The 20,884-nt window shown below is 25.9% G+C and overlaps 1 protein-coding gene across 7 annotated transcripts in view; it reads right to left on the bottom strand.

The window, feature by feature from the left end:
- tinc (transmembrane protein tincar) overlaps nt 1-20,884 on the bottom strand; it is a 193,659-nt gene that overhangs the window by 32,237 nt on the left and 140,538 nt on the right. For 6 of the 7 annotated variants that reach the window (XM_089176408.1, XM_089176413.1, XM_089176412.1 and 3 more), the window contains 4 exons: nt 17,640-17,757; nt 12,385-12,670; nt 10,166-10,390; nt 9,837-9,968 (listed from right to left, as the gene is read on the bottom strand). In XM_089176408.1, coding sequence (XP_089032534.1) covers nt 9,837-9,968; nt 10,166-10,390; nt 12,385-12,664 — 637 coding nt within the window. In that variant the 5' untranslated portion in view covers nt 12,665-12,670; nt 17,640-17,757. The remainder of the gene's footprint in view (nt 1-9,836; nt 9,969-10,165; nt 10,391-12,384; nt 12,671-17,639; nt 17,758-20,884) is intronic. The other variant, XM_089176411.1, reaches the window with a different exon arrangement.

The following is a 20,884-nucleotide window of genomic DNA, read 5'->3' as shown; positions in this document are numbered from 1 at the left end:
TTTATCCCTCAACTCAATCTTATGAAATTAACTTACCAACTAACGTCTTCTAGGATTATTACATCAAACTTATGTTAGACAAATTCTATTTTCCATCTTCGAATTATATCAAGAATAGAAAATTGATTAAATCATAATTAGGACGAAAGAAAGAAGAATAAATTGATTAAAATATTAAAACATTTTTTGAAATGATTTTTATTTGTTTAATATAATAATATAATATAATATTTATCGTATTATTATAATATAATTATATAATACATATTATATTATATTATTATATATAATTATTATAATAATATAATATATAATGCAATTAATATATATTATTAAAATTATTATATTATTATAAATATTTAATATAGTAATATTTGTTTAATATAATATAAATGAACAACATTTCTATCTCTGTTTCAACTCTCTTTGAGTATTATTATAACATAATATATATTATTATATATATATAATAATTATAATAATATAATATATAATACAATAAATATATACTATTTTATAATTATTATATTATTATAAATAATTAATATAATAATATTTGTTTAATATTTGTTTAATAGAATATAAACAAACAACATTTCTATTTCTGTTTCAATTCTCTTTGAATTTGCATTGTTTGTAAAAAACTAAAAAGAAAAATAGAAAATTTTCAAATCACGAATCGCAAGGTACGTGAATTATTTCGAGAACGTCGAAATGTTAAAGCCTCGTGTCCTAACAGTGTCCTTTCAATTTCAAACGAATAATGACTTTGGCAAAAGTGGGTCGTTCGAGTGAAGCTTTTGAGATTTTTAATTAATTTTATTTAGTATTGTCAACACAGTACTAGAAAAGAGAGAGAGAGAGAGAGAGAGAGAGAAAAGAAATGGGAATATTTTTTTTCGGTTCAAATTGTTTTCAAAAGTACACTCCATCCTTCTTTAAAACTTCTTTTAAATATAATCAAATCTGACGAGTATTACCTTTGTTACAAAACAAAATTACGAATAAAATAATCTCGTAGAACGTGTGTTTATTTGTTTATTTATTAAATACGTCAAAAAGTATTATTATCTCGTGGATAAAAAAAAAAAAACAAAAAAAGAAAAAAAAGAAATGAAAGAAGAATGTGATTTGGTCCTTTTTTTTTCTTTATATTTCTATGATGGCGAACACAACGTTTCAGTAACGTTCGTATTGTCACTCGTTCGTAAACCGTACAACTATCGATTTTCCTCCCATTGTTTCTCTTTCTCTCTTTTTCTTTATCTCGAAATGCAATAGCGTTCATAGCGTTCGCAGCACGTGACACATAGTTGACGACTAACAGCCCGGGCACCACCAATACGCTCAGAGATTCCTGACTTTTTTAACCCCTTTTCATTTCCTCTTCATCGACGAGACACGAACACACTTTTCTCGCTTAGGTGTTACGTTTCGTGCACTTTAACGAAAAAAAAAAAAAAAGACAAGCGGAATGGTGAGGGAAAAGGAGTAGGAAGTCACAGAAAAGAAACACATTGTGTAAAAGTCTCGCAAAACTAAAACCCATTGAAAAAAAAAAAAAAAAACAATATCTAGTTCTTTTTTGGTAGATTGGTAAAAATCTTTTGACACTTGATTTATGAAACTCTGTCAATTTGATGGATTTCGAACTATCACCTGGTTTCCAGTTAGAGAAATCATAAATAATATAATTCTTACACTTTTCTTTTCTTTTTTTTATTTTTTTTAATATCAATTTATGTTGACTTTGATTAATGTCATTAATTATGCGAAAAATAATGTGTTATACCGATAAATAATTTATTATTTATGTTACTGAAATAAATTCGAATAGTGTAAAATGATTTAATTTAATAATAAAAAGAAAATAATTTTTATTATTTAAATATAAAAATAATAATTTATAATAAAATTTAAATATAAAATAATTTAAATTTAAAAAAAAAATTATTAAAATTATGATACATATTTATATAATACATATATTAATTTAATAAAATAAAATATATTTTATTAAAATATAATATTATATAAATACATATTAATATAATATATATTTATAATTTTAATTAAATTTGAAATATATAAATATATAAAATTATTTAAATAAAATTAGAATTAACTAATTATTTTTTTTGGATTTAAATAAAAAAATAATTAAATAAAATTTAAATAAAATAATTTAAATTAAAAAAATATAATTTAAATTTAAAATAAAATATAATTTAATAAAATATAATATATAATATATATATATATATATATATATATATATATATATATATATATATATATATATATATAATAATACATATTAATATAATATATATTTATAAATGTTATTAAATTTAAAAATTAAACAAAAAATTATTGAAATAAAATAAAAATAAAATAATTATCTTTATTAGTAAAATAAAAAAATAAATTATTTATGTTTCCTATTATTAAAGTTAAAAGAAAAAGAAAAAGAAAAAATTAATAAAAAAAATTATCAGAACGACCTAATATAAATTGTTCGTGTAATAAAGAAAGAAAAATATTATTCGTAAGGTAGAATGTTTGAAGAATAATTTTTCTTATGAAAACTAGTAGAATCGTTAAACGAGGACTTCGTGGAACGTACCCTTCGTAATAATGAACTTTGCACTTCGGTATCGATCTTATTCGCGAGATCGGAGAAGCTTCGTGTGAGCCTTTAATCTTCTTGCATGCAAGAAGATTAATGATCATCGTGTTAGCCCGAGCTCTGAGCATTACTCAGCACATCTCTGTCGCTTCAAGGCAAACCATAGTAAGTACTTTCGTGTTTTTATGTATTACAGGTACACGTACATAGATAAATAGAAGAAGACTGGTTTTTACACATTCGAAAATTATTATCTTTCTTACAAACAAATATTTGCGTGCATATAAATTAATTATTAATGAAAAATATTAAATATATCATTTTTTTTTTTTGTTATCCTTTGAACTCGTATGACACATTTAAAGTGTTGGGAAAGAAATGATTTTGTTTATTTAAAAGAATAATTATTACATCTTGTACGAATATTTTTTCATAAATATCAAAGTAAGTATAATCTCGTAAAACATCCCCTTTTTTTATGAACGTCTCAGAAATAGGGGTAGTTCGTAACGTGTACTTGAAAGAAAATGAATATATAACGTGTCCCGTTAACAGACACGTTTTAATTTTCCTACATCACGTGATGAAACCTTTTACAAAAAAGGATTTTCCTTAGAAATGATTATCATCATCATCATTTTGTTAATGCATATCTTTCGTGTTTTTGTTACCTTTTTTCTTGGAATAATTTTAATACGGATGAAGATTCTTAAAATATTCATTGCCAAAGCTTGGTTGGATGAACTTTGCCCGTTCGACCATCCCCCCACTTTTCGCATGTTTCACGTGTTTATTCTAAGAAACTTCTCTCAACCTTTCTCTTTCTCACTCTCACTCGTTAGGTTTACCTTCGTAAACTCTGGATTTCCTACGCTTACATTAATGTGCTCTTATGTATTCATGTGGATGTATATACGTGTATATTCACCACATTATACCCACAAGTTGGCAACTTCGTCTACGGTGGCTCGTTTAAGTCAGACTGCTTTAGGGAAATTCCTGATTGCCTCGACCACCATATCACTATGGTAGTTTGCCAAGCCACATTTTCTACTGACTTCGATTACTTCTCTAAAACAGATATCTTTTACTGAGACCTGTTAGATATGTATCTAATATCTTATTAAACGTTTCTAGGTTATCCTTAAATGAAATCATATGCAAAGGCACAAATTTAACATCGTCAGAGACATTTTGTTTTTATACAAATTGTCCATCATTTTTTTTTAGAATGAATTATATACCATAAATGTCGTATTAAATAATCATATAATTATTTGAACAAATATTTATATAGAAAAATACAGTGTCACATTGTTGGTTTTCAATAAACTTCGAAACTACTGAACCTTTTTTAACCTGAAATATTTTTTATTTTATGTAATTTTTTTAAATTTAGTTTAATTTGTTATTTTTTATTGCTAATTTAAAGATTTGTTATTTAAAGGTTATGTAGGTCTTTAGCTAACGTAAGTTTCTAATAGATGGCGTTGTATTACAGTTCAATTATTTCACGTTTTTTTTCAGATTTACATACGACATAACTAACCTTCCTTTTTATATTTTTTTAAGTATTATTATTTTATTATAATTTAATAAAAATATTAATTGATAACACATTATAATGGTGTTATTATTTTATGTGTGTTACAATTTCACTAAAAGATTTAGAATTATATATAACTCTTAAAGAGTGCACACTTGGTAAAAGTTCGTTAAAGTGCACTGTGGGTGCAAACACCCTGTGGTGTCAAAACACCCCAACGTGTTTAAACGCGTCTCCTGAAGCCGTTATTTAATATTTAGACCTCGCAATTTTTTTCTAAGTAGTTTGATACATCTTTTTTAAAATAGAATAGGTTTTATACCCATCTGAATTAACACTAGATGGCGACAAATAATCCATTTTTTTCGAATTCAGTACCATTTTCGAGAGATCAAAAATTTGTTGGGGTGTCAAACACCCCATGTGCACTTTAAGGGTTAAATCAACATTTTAAAACAAAACCACAGCAACTCGTATCCGAAGTATCCAAGTATTTAATATAAGAATAATTAATTGTTCAAAAATAAATTACCAATTAATTGTTATAATTAATATTAAAATACAACAATTCTTTAACGGGATAAATTTCTTTTTCTATTTGAGTACAATGATCGTGTAATCTATAATCACAGTGATTTTGAATGAAATATTGAACAAATATTTATTGCAATCAAGATTTGTTCGAGATATCAAACGCATTGACCAATAATACTAATGGATAGCCCTTCACGATTTATTTCTTATCAAATTTCGAACCCCAAAAGATGCTCACACGCATGACTTGCTAGATCCCTTCCTTTCTTTACCCTTCGAATTTCATGATAAATATCTTTTCCAATTTGCCATAAGAACGATAAGTATAGTTATGAGAGTGTGTGGTCGATAAAGATTACATAAAATTGGTCTTGAGAAAGAAAAGCATTATTTTTTTCATGCTTGCTTTGATGTTTGGTTAAAATAAAAATATCGTTACAGAATAATAATAAAAGCTGAGATTCAATGTTAAAGAATAAAAAGAAAACTCAAATCGTAAGATATTTTATATGCAATGTACACAAAAGTAAAAAAAAAAAAAAAATATCCTGACTTCATATTATTGTGAGAGTGAAAAGTGTTGTTAAAGCTCCTTTTGAGGACTATAAAGACGCGAAACTTCTACGAGCTTTCGTTTCAGAAAATCCTTTTTTTACGAGACGAGGTGAGAAGCATGAGAGATCTTAAAGGTTTGATATTTTTTTCTGATAAACTATATATATATATACCACCAAGGAGGGGAAAAAAAGAAGTAATTTTCTAGTTGATAAAAGCTTAAAGAGTATTTTCGTTTATGAAATACTTTTTTTTTATTACGTCGTAGATGGTGCTATAAAAAATAGAAAAAATTAAATTGAAAAAAATTTCAAAAGAGTGTTGTTGTTGCAAAGAAAAACATTGTAAATTACATTTATAACATTGTCAACATTAAAATTAAAAAATACAATATGAATACTCAAATATTTCGAAATCAAATAATTGTAATATCTGAAACAATTTTATTTCAAACGAAATATCATCATCTGGTGATTAAAATTACGAATATTATATTTTTTGAACAACCGACAAATAATTTTTGGTCACCAAAGTACAGCAGATTTAAATAAAGCTTCCTTTAATAATAATCTTATTAAATAAGCCCCATTTTAAATGACATTTTTTTTTGTTCATAAACGTCTAGTAATGAATCAGGACAATTTATGAATTGAAATCAACTAACCGAGCAAATGGCTTTGTCTACGAGAATAATTAAGTAGAAACATATTTAAGTCGTCATAATTTTTCCCATTCCAACGTTTTAAAGGACTAACAATTTGTTGCTTCTCGTCAGACTCTTTCCCACTGCGTTGTACACTCGTTACGAAAGTCTTCTATGTATATATATATGTGTATATACATGAATATATATATATATATGCTCATGCATACATATACAAAGATGTACTTCTATCCTATTCGAGCTTACATACGTCACTTTGTCGTAATTATGAACGAGCTTAATGCGCGCAGCAAATGATATTTGCGAGTCCTACCGTAACATTCTGAGCACTTTAGCTACCCATAGTTCCTTCTCTTATTTCTCTCTCTCTCTCTCTCTCTCTCTCTCTCTTTTACTCAATTTGAAGATAATACGTCGAAATTTAAATATGAGAAATCGTTTAGTATCATTTGACAATAATAAAATTGCTTCAAATGAAATATTAAACAAATCGAAATAAAAGGTAGACAAGTATTAATACCAATTTGTTAAATTTAATTAACAAATTGTTAAATATTAGCACAAATAAGAAAATATTTATTGTTTAAATAAAAAATAGTAATATACAAATTATTAACTCAATTCGTTAATTTAATTTACAATACTTGCATCATTAAAAATAAAAAAACTATTTCTCGTTAATTGAAGGTATTGACAAATAAGGGAAAGGATTACAATTAAATCTAATTAATTAAATTTAATTTGCATTAATAGAAATGATCATTTTGGTATAATAACTCAACGTTTATAACTTAATAACATTTACAATATTAATTAAAACAAACTAGAATGAAGTTATGGTGTTTGTTTTTTGTCGTTGAAAGTATTAGCAACTATCACAGTAAAGAAAAAGGGTGAAAAGAGAGGGGAGGACAGTTTGAAAATTTCAAGCATAATAATTAAGTTATGATATATCGAATACGAAGAACAGATAACAGTTGGCAAGTTGCGATAGTGGGTGTACAAGAAACGAATCGTGTTAGGTATAGTGAAAGTTAAGCTACCCGTGTTGTTCCATTTACAATAGGGTGAATCGAGATGGTGTGGGAGGTAAATGATTGGTGGTGGTGTATAACGAGGGTGTCGACCAACAGTCTATTCAAATAATTAAAGTATTCCCCTATTTCTTCTCGCGTACAAAAAAAAAAATAAAACCACACGGACAGGGAGAATCGTCAAGAGTGAAACTAATTTATGAGCATGGTACACGCCATAATGATTTGTCGGTGCTTGACCACATCATTCCACATTGTTATTATCTTGTAAGATTTATATTAATGGACGATTCGTGTTAAAGTATGATAAGCACCCTCTATCTAAATTAGACAGACTACAACATCTCGCGAACTTCATTTCGAATTTTCATTATTTTTTTTTTTTTTTATTTTCTTATTCGGAGAAACTTATAATTATTTAATAATCATTTAGACGAAAAAATATTCGACCATTTTATCTTGATAATAATAAACAGATATATATTTTTGGTAGGTTTAGTATTTTCAGTTAGGTTGGATTAAAATTCTAGGGTATAACTTAATTTGTAAATCTAATTTTACTTTGGAAATAAGAGAAAATTAGGTTAATCTATTCTTGATTACTATCCTTTATTTATGTGTCTGTATGTGTGTGTTTTTATTTGTTTGTTAATTTAACTTTTTTTTATGACATTTTTTACTTGAATTAATTGATATGGTTTTTTTATTTTTTTTAGATAAAAAAAAAATCTCTCTGGTTTTCTCAGATAGAATAATCTGTTAAGAAAGATAATTGATATTATATTAGATTATTTTCAAGAGTGTTCGTTTAAGTCACAATCAATAATTAAATCCTCGAAGTTGATCGTGTGAAACGAATCCCTTAATTTTCCTTGCTTCCTGTAGTCTCTCAAAGTCACTCAATCTTAATTCGTTTAACTTTGACCAGAGAAGAAACGAAACTAATTTCGTTATCGTTCGATTTCTTTCTGTCAAGATTTCCCTTATTCGATTGATAAGATTTATCCTGATAACAGTCGTTAATAAATTTTGAAAAAAAGAATAAAACAAATGTCGAATTAATTTTACAAAAATATTATTCAATATTAATTCAATTTATAATTTATTTATTATTTATTATATTTTAATACTTATTTATTAAAAGTACTTTTATTTATTAAATAATTAGAAAATTCATATAATAATAATTAATAATTTATTAAATTATAATAAAATTTATAAAATCATAATTAATAAATTAATTTATTAAATTATTATAAAATTTATAAAAAAATAATAAATAAATTAAAGTACTTTAAATTATTAAATAATTATAAATTTTATAAAATAATAATAAATAAGATAAAGTTACTTTTTAAAAGTACTTTTACTAAAATACTTTTTAATGTACTTAAATTAAATTATTATTTAATATTTATTATTATACTTATTTATAAAAAATAGTATATTACTTAATATTTTACGTTTGTTTTTGTTTTCTTTCATCCTATATATAATAAAAATAAAATGTATTTTATAAAATAATTTTTATTTGTTATTTTAGTCCAATAAAAAAATTAGTTGACAAAATTTCCTACCATTTCTCGACATTTAAATATTTTTCTTACTTACAATTGACAAATAAAATATTAATAATTTATTTTATTATTTGAAACTTATGTATTTTTATGCATAGGAAATTAATTCAAAAAAAAAAAAAAAAAAACTAGGAGAACCAACGTTGAGTTAAAAAAAAAAAATATATTTTTAGTTGGAAAATAATTCGAGTTAAATCTCAAGATACGTCATCGTCTTTTCCAAGACGCCGACATTGTGTCGTAGAGAAGCTTGACTGTGGTGAAAAAGGGGGTGGGAGTGGTGGTGGAAGAAAGGTTGGGAAAGGGATGAGAGAAGAGACTTTATTAAATTTTCTCGCGACTCTCGGTGACTACGGAACTTATCGAGTTTACTTATGCCACCCCATTGAGAAATACATTTATGAACGATATACACAATAACGATTAGGCTTGTATAACAATATACGTGTGTGTTTGTAAGAACAAACACATTTATACGCATACATTTAAATATATGTGCCGTTGTTAGACGAAATTACATAGACGAGAAGAATATTCCCCTTAATATCAAATTTTCTTACCTGATTAAATTTAATCAGTATGAAGATTAGAAGATAAGAAGTTTCTTATGATAATAATTATGTAATAAAATTGACTAAGTTACTCGTACATTATTAATTTACAATTTACATCGTATAGTTACGTTCTATTTTATAAAAACAAGAAGAAAAATGAAGACATTAGGTTGAATTGTAAATAAAAATGTAGATTGATTGTGATTTAAGTAGTTCGAGTCAACGATTTTACAGGAAAGACTTGTCCGACTAAATTCGTGCTTTTACCACTTGCGTGGAATTAAACGAAGAAAAATAACCACGTAGTTTCCTCGTATTTTAATAAACCCTTTTAATAATCGCATTTTAATAATCAAAAATTTGAAATTGTTTAACAATCATGATTAAATATTATAAATAAATTTAATTAGATTTAATATTAGAACAAAATAACATTTCAAACCATTCGAATTCTCAATGTACACCTACATTATTAGCATTTAAAGTAATTATCTTAAAACTATTCGAGGAAAAAAAATTTAGAAGAAGAATTTAGTTTTCAAGTTTTGTAAATGTAACGGAAGACGTGAGAAAAAAGTGGTTAAGTTATCGCGTTTATTTAACAGAAAGACGACGAAGACGAGAACGACGAAAGATGGAAAGAAAAAAAAGAACATGAGAAAGGTCGTTGAGTGAAACAAGTTGTAGTAGTAGTAGTAGTAGTAGTAGTAGTAATAGTAGGCATGCAACGAAGGGCTTATTACCTTTTGGCAAAAATCCAGCGTGTATCATCCTCGCCTCCATGAGCAGAGACGGCAGAAGGAAGCACATAGCCATACATAGATGTACAAACGCAGACGTTGGTCCTCCGTGTCTCCATAAATTATTTGCCAAGCCTGGGACATGAAAGAATACAAAAACAAATAACTAAAATAAATTGTACAAAAAATTACTAAGACAAAATAGAAAACAATCGTGTCTTGTTCGTAAATGTAATCGGAGAATTTGTTTTATACAAGACGTTGTTTCTTCTTCTTTTTTTTTGTTCTTTTTTTTTTTGGGGGGGGGGGGTAAGAAACAAAAAATTACTCACTGTTGTCAGGATTGTTGGTGAGTAAGGAAGAAGGAGGATCACGCGAACATGCGCTCAAATGACGGCCTAGTTTAATTCCATCGTTGGCGAGATTTCCAAGTTTGAGAACAGCAGCCAGAAGTAAAACCGGAAGTAAAACAACTCCAGCACCGGCTAATACCAAACACGCGTGCAACTCGATTTTAGGTGGTGGTGCATCCGCCGGCCATGGTAACGAGAGATATGCTGAAAGAAAAAGAAATAAAAAAAAAAAATTAAATAAAAAAATACAACATACAGTAAATTAGTTTCTTCAATTTGTTCTAAATCTTATTCGTCTTATTAAGTAGACATTTTTGCGCATTTGTATTTTTTCTAAACCAAAATAATTTGTTTATCGTTATTTTATTATTTAAGGCATTTATTATATATTATTTTATTGTTATTGTATATTATTTTTTCAATATTATTTATTTATATTTAATAATTAAGATATTTTTGTTGTATTTTGTTTTTGTTCTAAACCAAATTAATTCGTTATCGTTATTTTATTAATTCGTTGTTTAACATTGAATTACTTTAAATAATAATAATATTAAATAAATAATAAATACAGTTAAATATGTAATAAGTGTAGTATTTGCATTTAGTACGAGTTAGCAGCAATGAAACATAAAATTGATAATGAAAGCTTGTTATTTTAATAATTTATCTTTTATTATTTATATTGAAATAGTAAATAATATAATATAAATTAATAAAAATAAAAATAATAATATAAATAAGTATAATATTAAATAAAAAAATAAATACAATTAAATATGCAATAAGTGTAGTATTTGCATATTTGCATTTAATACGAGTAAGCAGAAATGAAACATGAAAATGATGATGGAAGCTCGTTATTTTATTAATTCATTGTTTATTATTTATATTGAAATAGTAATAATAATATAAATAAATAAAAATAAAAATAATAATAATAAATAAATAATAAATACAATTAAATATGTAATAAGTGTAGTATTTGCATTTCGTACGAGTTAGCAAAGATGAAACATGAAAATGATGATGAAAGCTTTAAACACAAAGTATAAAAAAGAAATGTAAAATAAAATGGTGAGGGATGATATTAGAAGAAAAATATTTTTTTTGTCTATCTTGACAAACTTAATTCACTTTTAACTGGAATAAAAAAATAATTCGACGACGTTTTTTCGTCATAGACGAGAAAGGTTCGTTCACGTTCTCGATTTACTTATTAGAAGCGTTAGTCGTCTTCTTAACAAACGGCAACGGGTAAAAAGCCTCCAGTTCTCTCTTTTAATCGGTTCGCGAACTTTTCTAGCAGACGGAAATTCTCCTTTAATCCTATAAAACCAGCAGCAACCTAGGTTGGTAGTGGTGGTGGTGGTGGTGCACCTAGGGTTGAAAGATTAAGAGAGAAGAGAGAGAAAGATTCGTGGTTGATTCGCAAAGAAGAAGAAGAAGAAGAAGAAGAAGGAGAAGAAGAAGAAAAAAAAATTTTTTTTTCTCTATTCTGAAGAGCTCTTTCCTTTATTGCGACAGTGATGATGCTTCTGTGTGTGTGTCTACGTTTCTACGTACGTGAGTGTGTATGTGTGCTTATAGTTCTGACCGAAAGTTAAACGAAAAACTCGCGTTAAATCTCGTTAAGATGAAATTCTGTTCATGACACGTGACTTTTCTTCTGTCAGAGAGAGAAAGAAAAAATGTTAAAAATTAAAAAAAAAAAAAAAGAAATAATAGAAGGATTCTTTGTAATTTTGTCAACTTTAGAAAAACGTAGTTTTATTTTTTTTTTTAAACTGTCTTCCTTTTCAAAGTTTTTTCAAACGTCTATTGGATTAAAATTCATTATCTCTAAGATGAGTTTTAATCAAGTCATTCAGTATTTTTGTTGAAGTTACATTTGTGAATTAAAAAATAAAGAAAAATGTGACCTTTTTTAAATTAGATAGAACATCCAGTATAATTCATTCTAAAACTTTTTTCATATATGTTAATTATGTTAAAAACGATACAAAAAAAATGTAGTTAATCAAATTTATCTCGTGCAGTTTATTTTGAATTGATAGTAATAAAATAAATATAAATAAAAGGATAATTGAGTATTGAAAAAGAATTAAATTATGTTGAAAGTAAAAAAAAATGATGACCTGTTTCCAAAGATAATTTTTTTAAATAAATAAAAAAGGAAAAAAGATAAGTATACTCACTGCCAAATCTTCTGGCGTATCTCAAAGCGATGAAAGTTTGAAATGCAACTGCCAATATCCCGTACCATACCGACCAAAGACTATTAACGTGACCTCGAAACGTTGATTCCTTTTTACGCGAAATCCGAACTTTCTTTGACGACTTTCCTGTACTCGTCGTAGTTACACCACTTGCATTTATACTCGACATCACCGGAAGTGGTTTCAACGGTTTCTTGCATTTCGCTTGATTCACTTCGTTATTGTTCTCGTAACCCATCAAGCTTCCTGTCATTGACATCTTGCCCTGAAATTAGAAATGAAAAGAAATTTATTTTCTTTTTGTTGTTTGATTTAACAATGACCATTACTACTTGTTATTTTTATATTTAGTGTAAATTATTATTCAAATATCAAATTGTAATTAGTAATTAATTACAGATGATTTGATAATTATAAATTTAAAAAAATTATGATATTTTATGAAATATAATTTATTTTGTCCGATTTAACATTGACCATTACTACTTGTTATTTTTATATTTCGTGTAAATCATCATTCCAATATCAAATTGTAATTAAAAATTAATTACAAAATGATTCGTTGATTTTTTAAATTTTACAAAGTTACATTATTTTGCAAAATATTATTAATAAAATATTGAATAAAAAATAAAAATGAACGATGAAACAAAATAAATCAAAATGTAATACTTTACATTTATTATTATATTTAACATATTTATATATATTATTATATTATTATATTTAGACAAAATTAGTAATAAAAAAGATACTTCTATCAATAAATAAATTTTTTTAATAAAAAATCCAAATGTGTTTATTAAAAAACAGATTTTGGTATTTCTATTTTTATAAATAACTTCATAAAGCCTAAAAGAGAAAAAAATTCCAGTTCGTTGTATTTAAAGATAGGCCATTTGTTGAATGAAAATAAAACGGTGTAAAATGGAGTAAACCTTTCAAAAAAACTAGACGTAGTGTACCTAGAATGAGAAAGAAACGAATGGGGTTGTGCAAAACGAGCTAGGATAAAAACAAGAGACGTCGTTTCGTAGTAAGTTTCTACGTGAGTATTTCGACGGTTTATCTCTTGCACGCCATTGAATCTAACCCGTTATATACTACTACCCCTCCTCCCCACCTTTCCACCTCTCACCCTTATTTCACTCTTTCACTTTTTACCATCCGATTTTAGATTATCTTCTATCCTTACAACTTGTTTATATATGAACTTGACTCGAATTATTCGTTTTTGGTTTGAGCTATGAAACGTAAAAGGAAAAGATAAAAGATAAAAGATAGAAGATATTTCCTTCTTTTGATTATGTTAAAATATTTAGTACGATATAAACTATAATTCAAATTAATGTAAAAATAATTTTTCTATATGACGAGACAAAACAAATTTAAAATAAAATGAAATGAAGGAATGGAAAGGGTTTGATCATTAAACAACTTATCAAAGTGTTTACGGTAAAGCTGTTAAAATGAAAAACTGGAGGATAGTGGTAGGTACTCTCCTGGAGGTTCTAGATCGAACTGAGATTCAAGTAACCTTTACGTGCCGACCTTAAAACTCAAGGGGTAGTAAAGTTCCCCGGTTTACGAGCTTCTCCCTTGGATTCGTCACGTCATTCACTTTGAAATAAAGAAACTACCCACGCGTGCCTAGACTTACCACATGCGTGACTGTACACACTTACACGCACACTACACATATATGTATAAGTATATCTCAATTTTCTTTCTCTATTATTTGAATATATTTAGGATTCGGAGTGCATGTTTTTGAAATATGTATATTAAATTTTGTCTATGATTTGAACAAGTTTTTTTTTAAACAAAAATTATGTAATAATAGTATATATGTAATATGTCTTATTTATTATAAATTAAATCACTTAAAAATTAATAAGAAGTTATTTTAATATATTTAATACTTAGCCAACTACGTGTGAAGCAGCGAACTGTAGGGCTTTCAACACGCAGGTTTCATATAAGTGACGTGAATATTATTAATATTAACGACATTAGATTTATAATTTTAATACCAATAAATTAAGACAACAATGTAGATAAATAATAGAATAAAAAGAAACCCGTTGTTAAAGTCAATATAGGAGATTTTCTCGATCTTGTCTAGCATCAACTTACAATGAATCGAGAAACCCCGATCGGTCAGCTAAGTATTAATATAATTATTTTAGAAATGATAGGATATTTTAGGTTTTATTATTTTTTAAAAATATGTTAATAATATCGTGTTATTATTAATATTATTGTAAATATTTATAAATGTATATACAATTATTGAAATATTATTTCAAATGATAGCATTAAAATTACTGACAATTAATTTTCGAAATTATATTATCATCTTATTTATTATATTACTTTACGAGACTCGTGAATCATAAAAAATGATGTTAGAACCCTTTTCCTTTCTAACAAGCTTATCGTAAAAAAAAAAAAAGAAGGTGTTACTAATTATAAAGAACTTTTTATTTCAAAGAACAGAAAAAGATAAAGTATATCGTTATAGTTTCCTTTAAGGTTGTGAAAATCTTTCAACGTTGATGGAAATATATATTCGAAAGAATTTTAATAGCTGGATAACCCCTTTACTCATGAAAACGTTCCTTCTTCTCTTCTTAAGGAATGGCCCAGAAGTTTTTGTTAAGAAAAACTTTTTGATGGAAGGAAGGAAGGAAGGAACGAACGAAAGACGGAAGGAAAGTGGCTAAGTTAACGCGTATTTATGAATATTCTAACGAACCAACGAACGATCAAGTTTTGAAGAAAGAAGTAGCAATCCGTGAAGGAGGAAGCTTTCGAGTAGCTTGCGAATGCTACCAAACCTCTTCTCATCCTGTCCTTCAACATCTCTCTATCTATCTCTCTCTCTCTCTCTTTGAACTCTGAACTCTTCTTTCTCTTTTTTTAATTTTTTTTTTATCTTTTATTTTTTTTTCTTTAACTATCTTTTACTTTCTATCTCTCAAACGAGGAAAATATAAATTAACATCTTCGTAGAAAGCTTTTGAGATGAGAGGACTCTTCATATATACATAAAACACATACATTTATACTCGAGTTTATATATATATATGTGAATAAATACACTTCTCCGGCGTGTTACGTTCATTGACGAGAAAACCCTCCTTTTTTTCTTCATCTTTTTTTTTTTTTTATAGTATGCTATCCAAACAGATCAAAGTTGTGAGAAATAATTTAATTTCAAAATTGGTTTTGGTTAGATGAAATCCTGTAAAATATATAAGGGAAACTCGTTTGGTTGTTGACACAGGAATATGATGTGTCCTGTCTGCGAGAAAAGGATTATTAAACAAATTTATAATTTATATTACTTAAATATTACAATTTTCCAATATATATTGGATTAATTCATGCTTTTTGAAAAAAATATACTATATATATATAAAAAATGTTTATAACTACGAAAAATAATTAAACATCAAACTTGATTGCACTTTCTACTTGACAATTTTTCACGTAAATTTTACGATGTTTTTTTTTCTATTAATTTAATAAACAAATTGTTAAAATTTACTAATTCGATTATGAATTAAAAATGTTTTCTTCTCGAGTGAAGAAGAAATAATTACATTGCAAAAGATAATTACGATTATAGTGGATTGGTTGTATGTAAAGTTCAGTATGAAGTATTCATCGTTGACATGACACTAATCTTTGCCCAAGGAAGGAAAATTCATTGGTCTGATTTCTATTCAAGACTTGAAATATTCAAAGAAGAGTTGAAATTATCCTACACTTCTACTACGATCTTTTAACCCCGTTCTCTCTTTCTTTCTTTCGGTATTATCCACCTTCTAGAAATCGCGTGAAACGAGCTTTTGCGCTTGGACGATTACCATCACTACCACAACCTTTTCCCCTGAGCCCTTCCATCAACTTTTGAACGGTCTGATTTCGAAAAATCTTGAAGAAGATTCAGTGGAATTTTGATAACCGGTATCTTTCCTTTTTACAATGATTTTATTCAACTTTTAAATATAACAATTCGAATAAAATTGTTTAACTTTAGTTGATACAACTCTGTTGAATATTTTTGTTCAATTTTGAGATTTGAAAAAGAGGCATAGAAAATTTTGAGACATTTAAATTATGAAGATTTAACGGTGTGAAACGGTATGAAAATTTCAATGGAATGTAAAAAAGAAAAAGGAACAATGTTTTCATGCTAAAAAATACAAATTTTGATAATAAAAAATATTAATTCATAAAAGAATTGTATAGAATATAATCAATTATGGTATTGCATATTAAAATGTTTATTTTATGTAAATGCAAGTGTCAAAAATTTTTCAACTTATATTTGTTGATTATTTATTCCTAACATCAGATATATATATATATATATTCTTATAAAAATCTATATTTAAATAATTAAAAAATAACTTAAATTATTATTAATAATACTATATTTAAAATAACTAAAAAATTAAATTAAATTATTACCGATCAAACTACATTTAAATAATTAAACAATAAATTAAAATATTATCAATTATATTATATATAATTATATATATATATTTATAATTATATATATATTTATATTTATATATATATTTAAATAATTACAAAATTAAATTAAATTATTATTAATCATACTACCCTAAGATAATTAAACAAATTCATTAAAAAATATATATTATAAAAATCTCAATTACGTATTTTCTCATCATTAGATTCTTTAATACGAGAACACGTATTTCTCAAATATAAGTAATCCTACTCCAAAGTGTTAAAAAGAGAAAAAAACAAAGAAAGAAAAACGTTAAGAGATAAATCTATAAAAAAGAAAGAAAAAGAAAGTTAAGATCCTTTAGAAGGAGTTAAAACGGTTGATAAAATCGGTGGAAAATAAGGAAGAAGAATTCTTTGTCGAATAGTCGAAAGATATCTTGAATCGGGAAATCTAATTCGAAGGGTTTCAAGAAGAAGTAGAAAAGAGATAGAGAGAGAGAGAGAGAGAGATAAGAGTAGTGAGTCAAAAAGTGTAAGAAACTGATAGAAAGAGATAAAAAAGAAAAAGAGAAGAAGAAAAAGAAAGATAGAAAGAGAGAGAACATATAACGAAGAAGTTTTTTCATGAATCTCGTTGAAGGTACTATAGTATTCACGTATAATTGGCATTTTCTCATAATGTTGTAGAAATGTAAAAGAGATAACATATATATAGATATAGTAAGTCATTCATAGTTTACCAGAAGCTGCTTGTGTGCTGCTGATAGCGATTGCAAACCCAAGGACGTCTAAAGTTTCGAGTAGGCTCCTTCAGGGTAATTGGATCGAAACTCTTGCATCTTTGCCCTCGGCACCGCCTGTAACACCAAAAGTACAAACATGCTCGTTAACGACCAATAGGATCCAATAAACGATCAGACAACTGTGATTTCATCCTATCATCGATAACAATATCTAACGTTTGATTTCTTTTTTAAATTATTTTGCTGTGTACTATTATTTTTATTTTTATTATTATTATTATTATTATTACACTAATAATCGATCAACGTCAAATACCTGCTTACTTGCTTGCTTGCTTGTCTTCTTTATCTATTATCGTGAATTTTTTCCGCAGACGAATTTCTTTTTCTTTTTTTTTTTTTTTTTTTTTTTTGGAATATAATCAAGTTTATCGACAAAATTGCCAACTCAATCTGTCAGCTTGTTTTTTATGTTTTATTATTTCTTTTTTTTAGTTGGTGATGCATAAAAGATATCTCGATTGAGTTTTATCGAAAAGAAAAAAGTTAGGGGTTTGGTAAAATTATTATTTCTAAGAGAATAATGTTTCTTGTGTTATATATATATCAAATTCATATTAGAGTTTTTTTACTTAAATATTAAAAAAAATAATATTAAATATATATAATAATATTATTTTAAAATATAAATAATAATACATATAATAATATTTATAATATTATTAATTTTATTTAATAATAAATATAATTTTAATAATTATTAAAATTAATACTATTAATTTTATTATAATAATATATTATATTTATTTAAATATTATATAATTTTAAATATTATTAAAATAAAATTTGAGGGTTGCTTTGGAGTTATTAAAATAAAATTTAATAATATTTAAAATTATATAATATTTAATTAATTATAATTTATAAAGAAATAAAATATTATTTATAATATTATGTAAAAATAATATTAAAACAGATAATATTAAATATTTATTTATAAAAATGCAAGTTTCTAACAATTCATCAAATACGATCTACTGTTTATATTAATTTTCTTTTCATCAATTTTTTTTTTTTAATTAAATTTAAAGATTCAATAAATCATTATAAAAAATTTTACAAAACATGGAAACAATTATTACCATTGATCAATGAAATTCAATGCTCACGTGTTACCTCAGAAAAGCATTGAATAAGAACCATTAATCAAACAACTTTTTCGTTATGATTTAAATTAATCAAAAACATAAACTTCGTTGTTTTTATGGAAGTAATATAACTTATGGTAATTGAATACGATTTATTTATTTTTTTTTAATTAACTTTCATCTCATATAATATTATGCCTAATATACACCCAATATTCAATGTATACCTACGTTAAATTGATTTTAAATATTACAAACAGAATGTACGTATAAAATAAACTTTTATTTTGTATTTTTATTTGCAAAACAAACATTCATATATAATAATCTAATAAATATAATTTCATTCTCTGACGTAACGAACACATCGATCAAAAAGGCAAAATAATTGGATTACGTAGTTGTATTTGTTTTATGACTAATACAAGCGACAATTTAATTTACTGAAAAAAAAAGAAAAGAAATATTCACAGAAGGCATCGTTAACAAAAATCGATGGATAATTAAAAACTGTCTATTTGTTTTATAATAAATTATCGAGATGAAATGTAAGGATGTAGGGATGATAAAAAATATTTTAAATGTAAACCAAAAGAAAAAAAAAGAAATTATTTTATCTCTCTTTATGTCTACCTCTTGTCTTCCTCTTTCTCTTCTGGTATTTGTCGGTTCGTTCGGTTAAGAGGAAGATAATCGGTAGCAAGAGATAACAGTCGACCATTAGTCTGATTACCGTTTTTTATCATTGAATGGCATCGCGTAAAGCTATTCGAGCTTACTCCAACCCCCATGGTCGCCATCTTTTATCCGAACTTTTTACTTTACGAATTTGTGTGCTCGCGTAACTAACAAAATCAAAATCTAACAAAATAAACGAGTTACGTAATTAAAAACTTTTCCTACCAATCCCATAACTCTAATCGTTTTTAATCCTAAAATAAAAAAAAAAGAACAAAATTGAACAAATTATTCATTTGAATTGAAATTATCAAAAACGTTTCTTTGATTTATCCATTTTACTCGTATAATTAAATACAATATTTATTTTTATTATTTTATTTAATCTCAATGATATATTTAAGTGGCAACTCGAAAGGCGCTGATACGGCGCCCGGTTGATTTAAAGTTTGTTCCATTGCAATAAATTACGTATTTAATCAAAATAATGAAATATTTTTTAAACATATGATAATATTTTATTAATTATCAATGATATTTTTAAAAATACAATTCTTTTAGTTTGAGAAAAATTAAATGTGTCACGTTGAAATCAATTTTATATTAAATCAAAATACTACGAGACTATTTGTTTAACATAAAATAATATTTGATATTATCAATCAATTTAATTTTATCTATATGTGTGTTGATAATAATATAATTTTTAGTTAAACAAACTAATTTTTTTCGTTTGTAATAAATTAAGTTGTAATAAGTGAAATTGTAATAAATTCAATACAAATATTGCAACTAATTTTGTTAACGTAAGATAATATTTAATATTAATCAATCAATATTGGTATTAGAAATATAAAGATGAAAGTTGATAAAAGATAAGATAAGGAACAAGAGATAAATAATGTAATAATAAAAAAAGATAAGAGAAGAGAAATAAGAAGTTTGCTAATCGATTTATCAAAAGGAATTTCTAGCGTACTATTTACGACCGTCGAGTTTTCGATCCACCCTCGGGAAAAGCTTTGCTTAAAGCTTCGCGAAAACAAAGATCGTGATTAATTTCTTTCTCTTTCTCTCTCTCTCTCTCTCTCTCTCTCTCTCTCTCTCTCTCTCTAGTTTTATCTTTCTCTTTCTGACGGTTATTATTTTGCCAGCTCGAGGATGAATTATATTCATCCTTCCTGCGGAAGGAAAAGCTCGGAAATTTTGTCGAGAGAAAAAGAAAAGAAAAGAGAGAGAGAGAGAGAGAGAGAGAGAGAATAAAGTTTGAAAGCGAAAGCTCTCGGGAAATCGAGTGGCAGCTTTGGAATTTCGCAGTGCTTGCGATTCCTCGTGGTATTTTTTTCCTTTCTTTTCTTTCATTCCAAACTTTCTTTTCCTATCCGTTTCATTTTTTCCATCCGCCATTAAAAAAAA

The sequence above is a fragment of the Polistes dominula genome, unplaced genomic scaffold (assembly GCF_049000335.1).
Source record: "Polistes dominula isolate Pdom_NZ unplaced genomic scaffold, Pdom_raw_medaka contig_25, whole genome shotgun sequence".
NCBI classification, from domain to species: Eukaryota; Metazoa; Arthropoda; class Insecta; order Hymenoptera; family Vespidae; genus Polistes; species Polistes dominula.
Note: the sequence above shows the minus strand (reverse complement) of the source record. Positions and strands in the feature narration are given on the sequence as shown.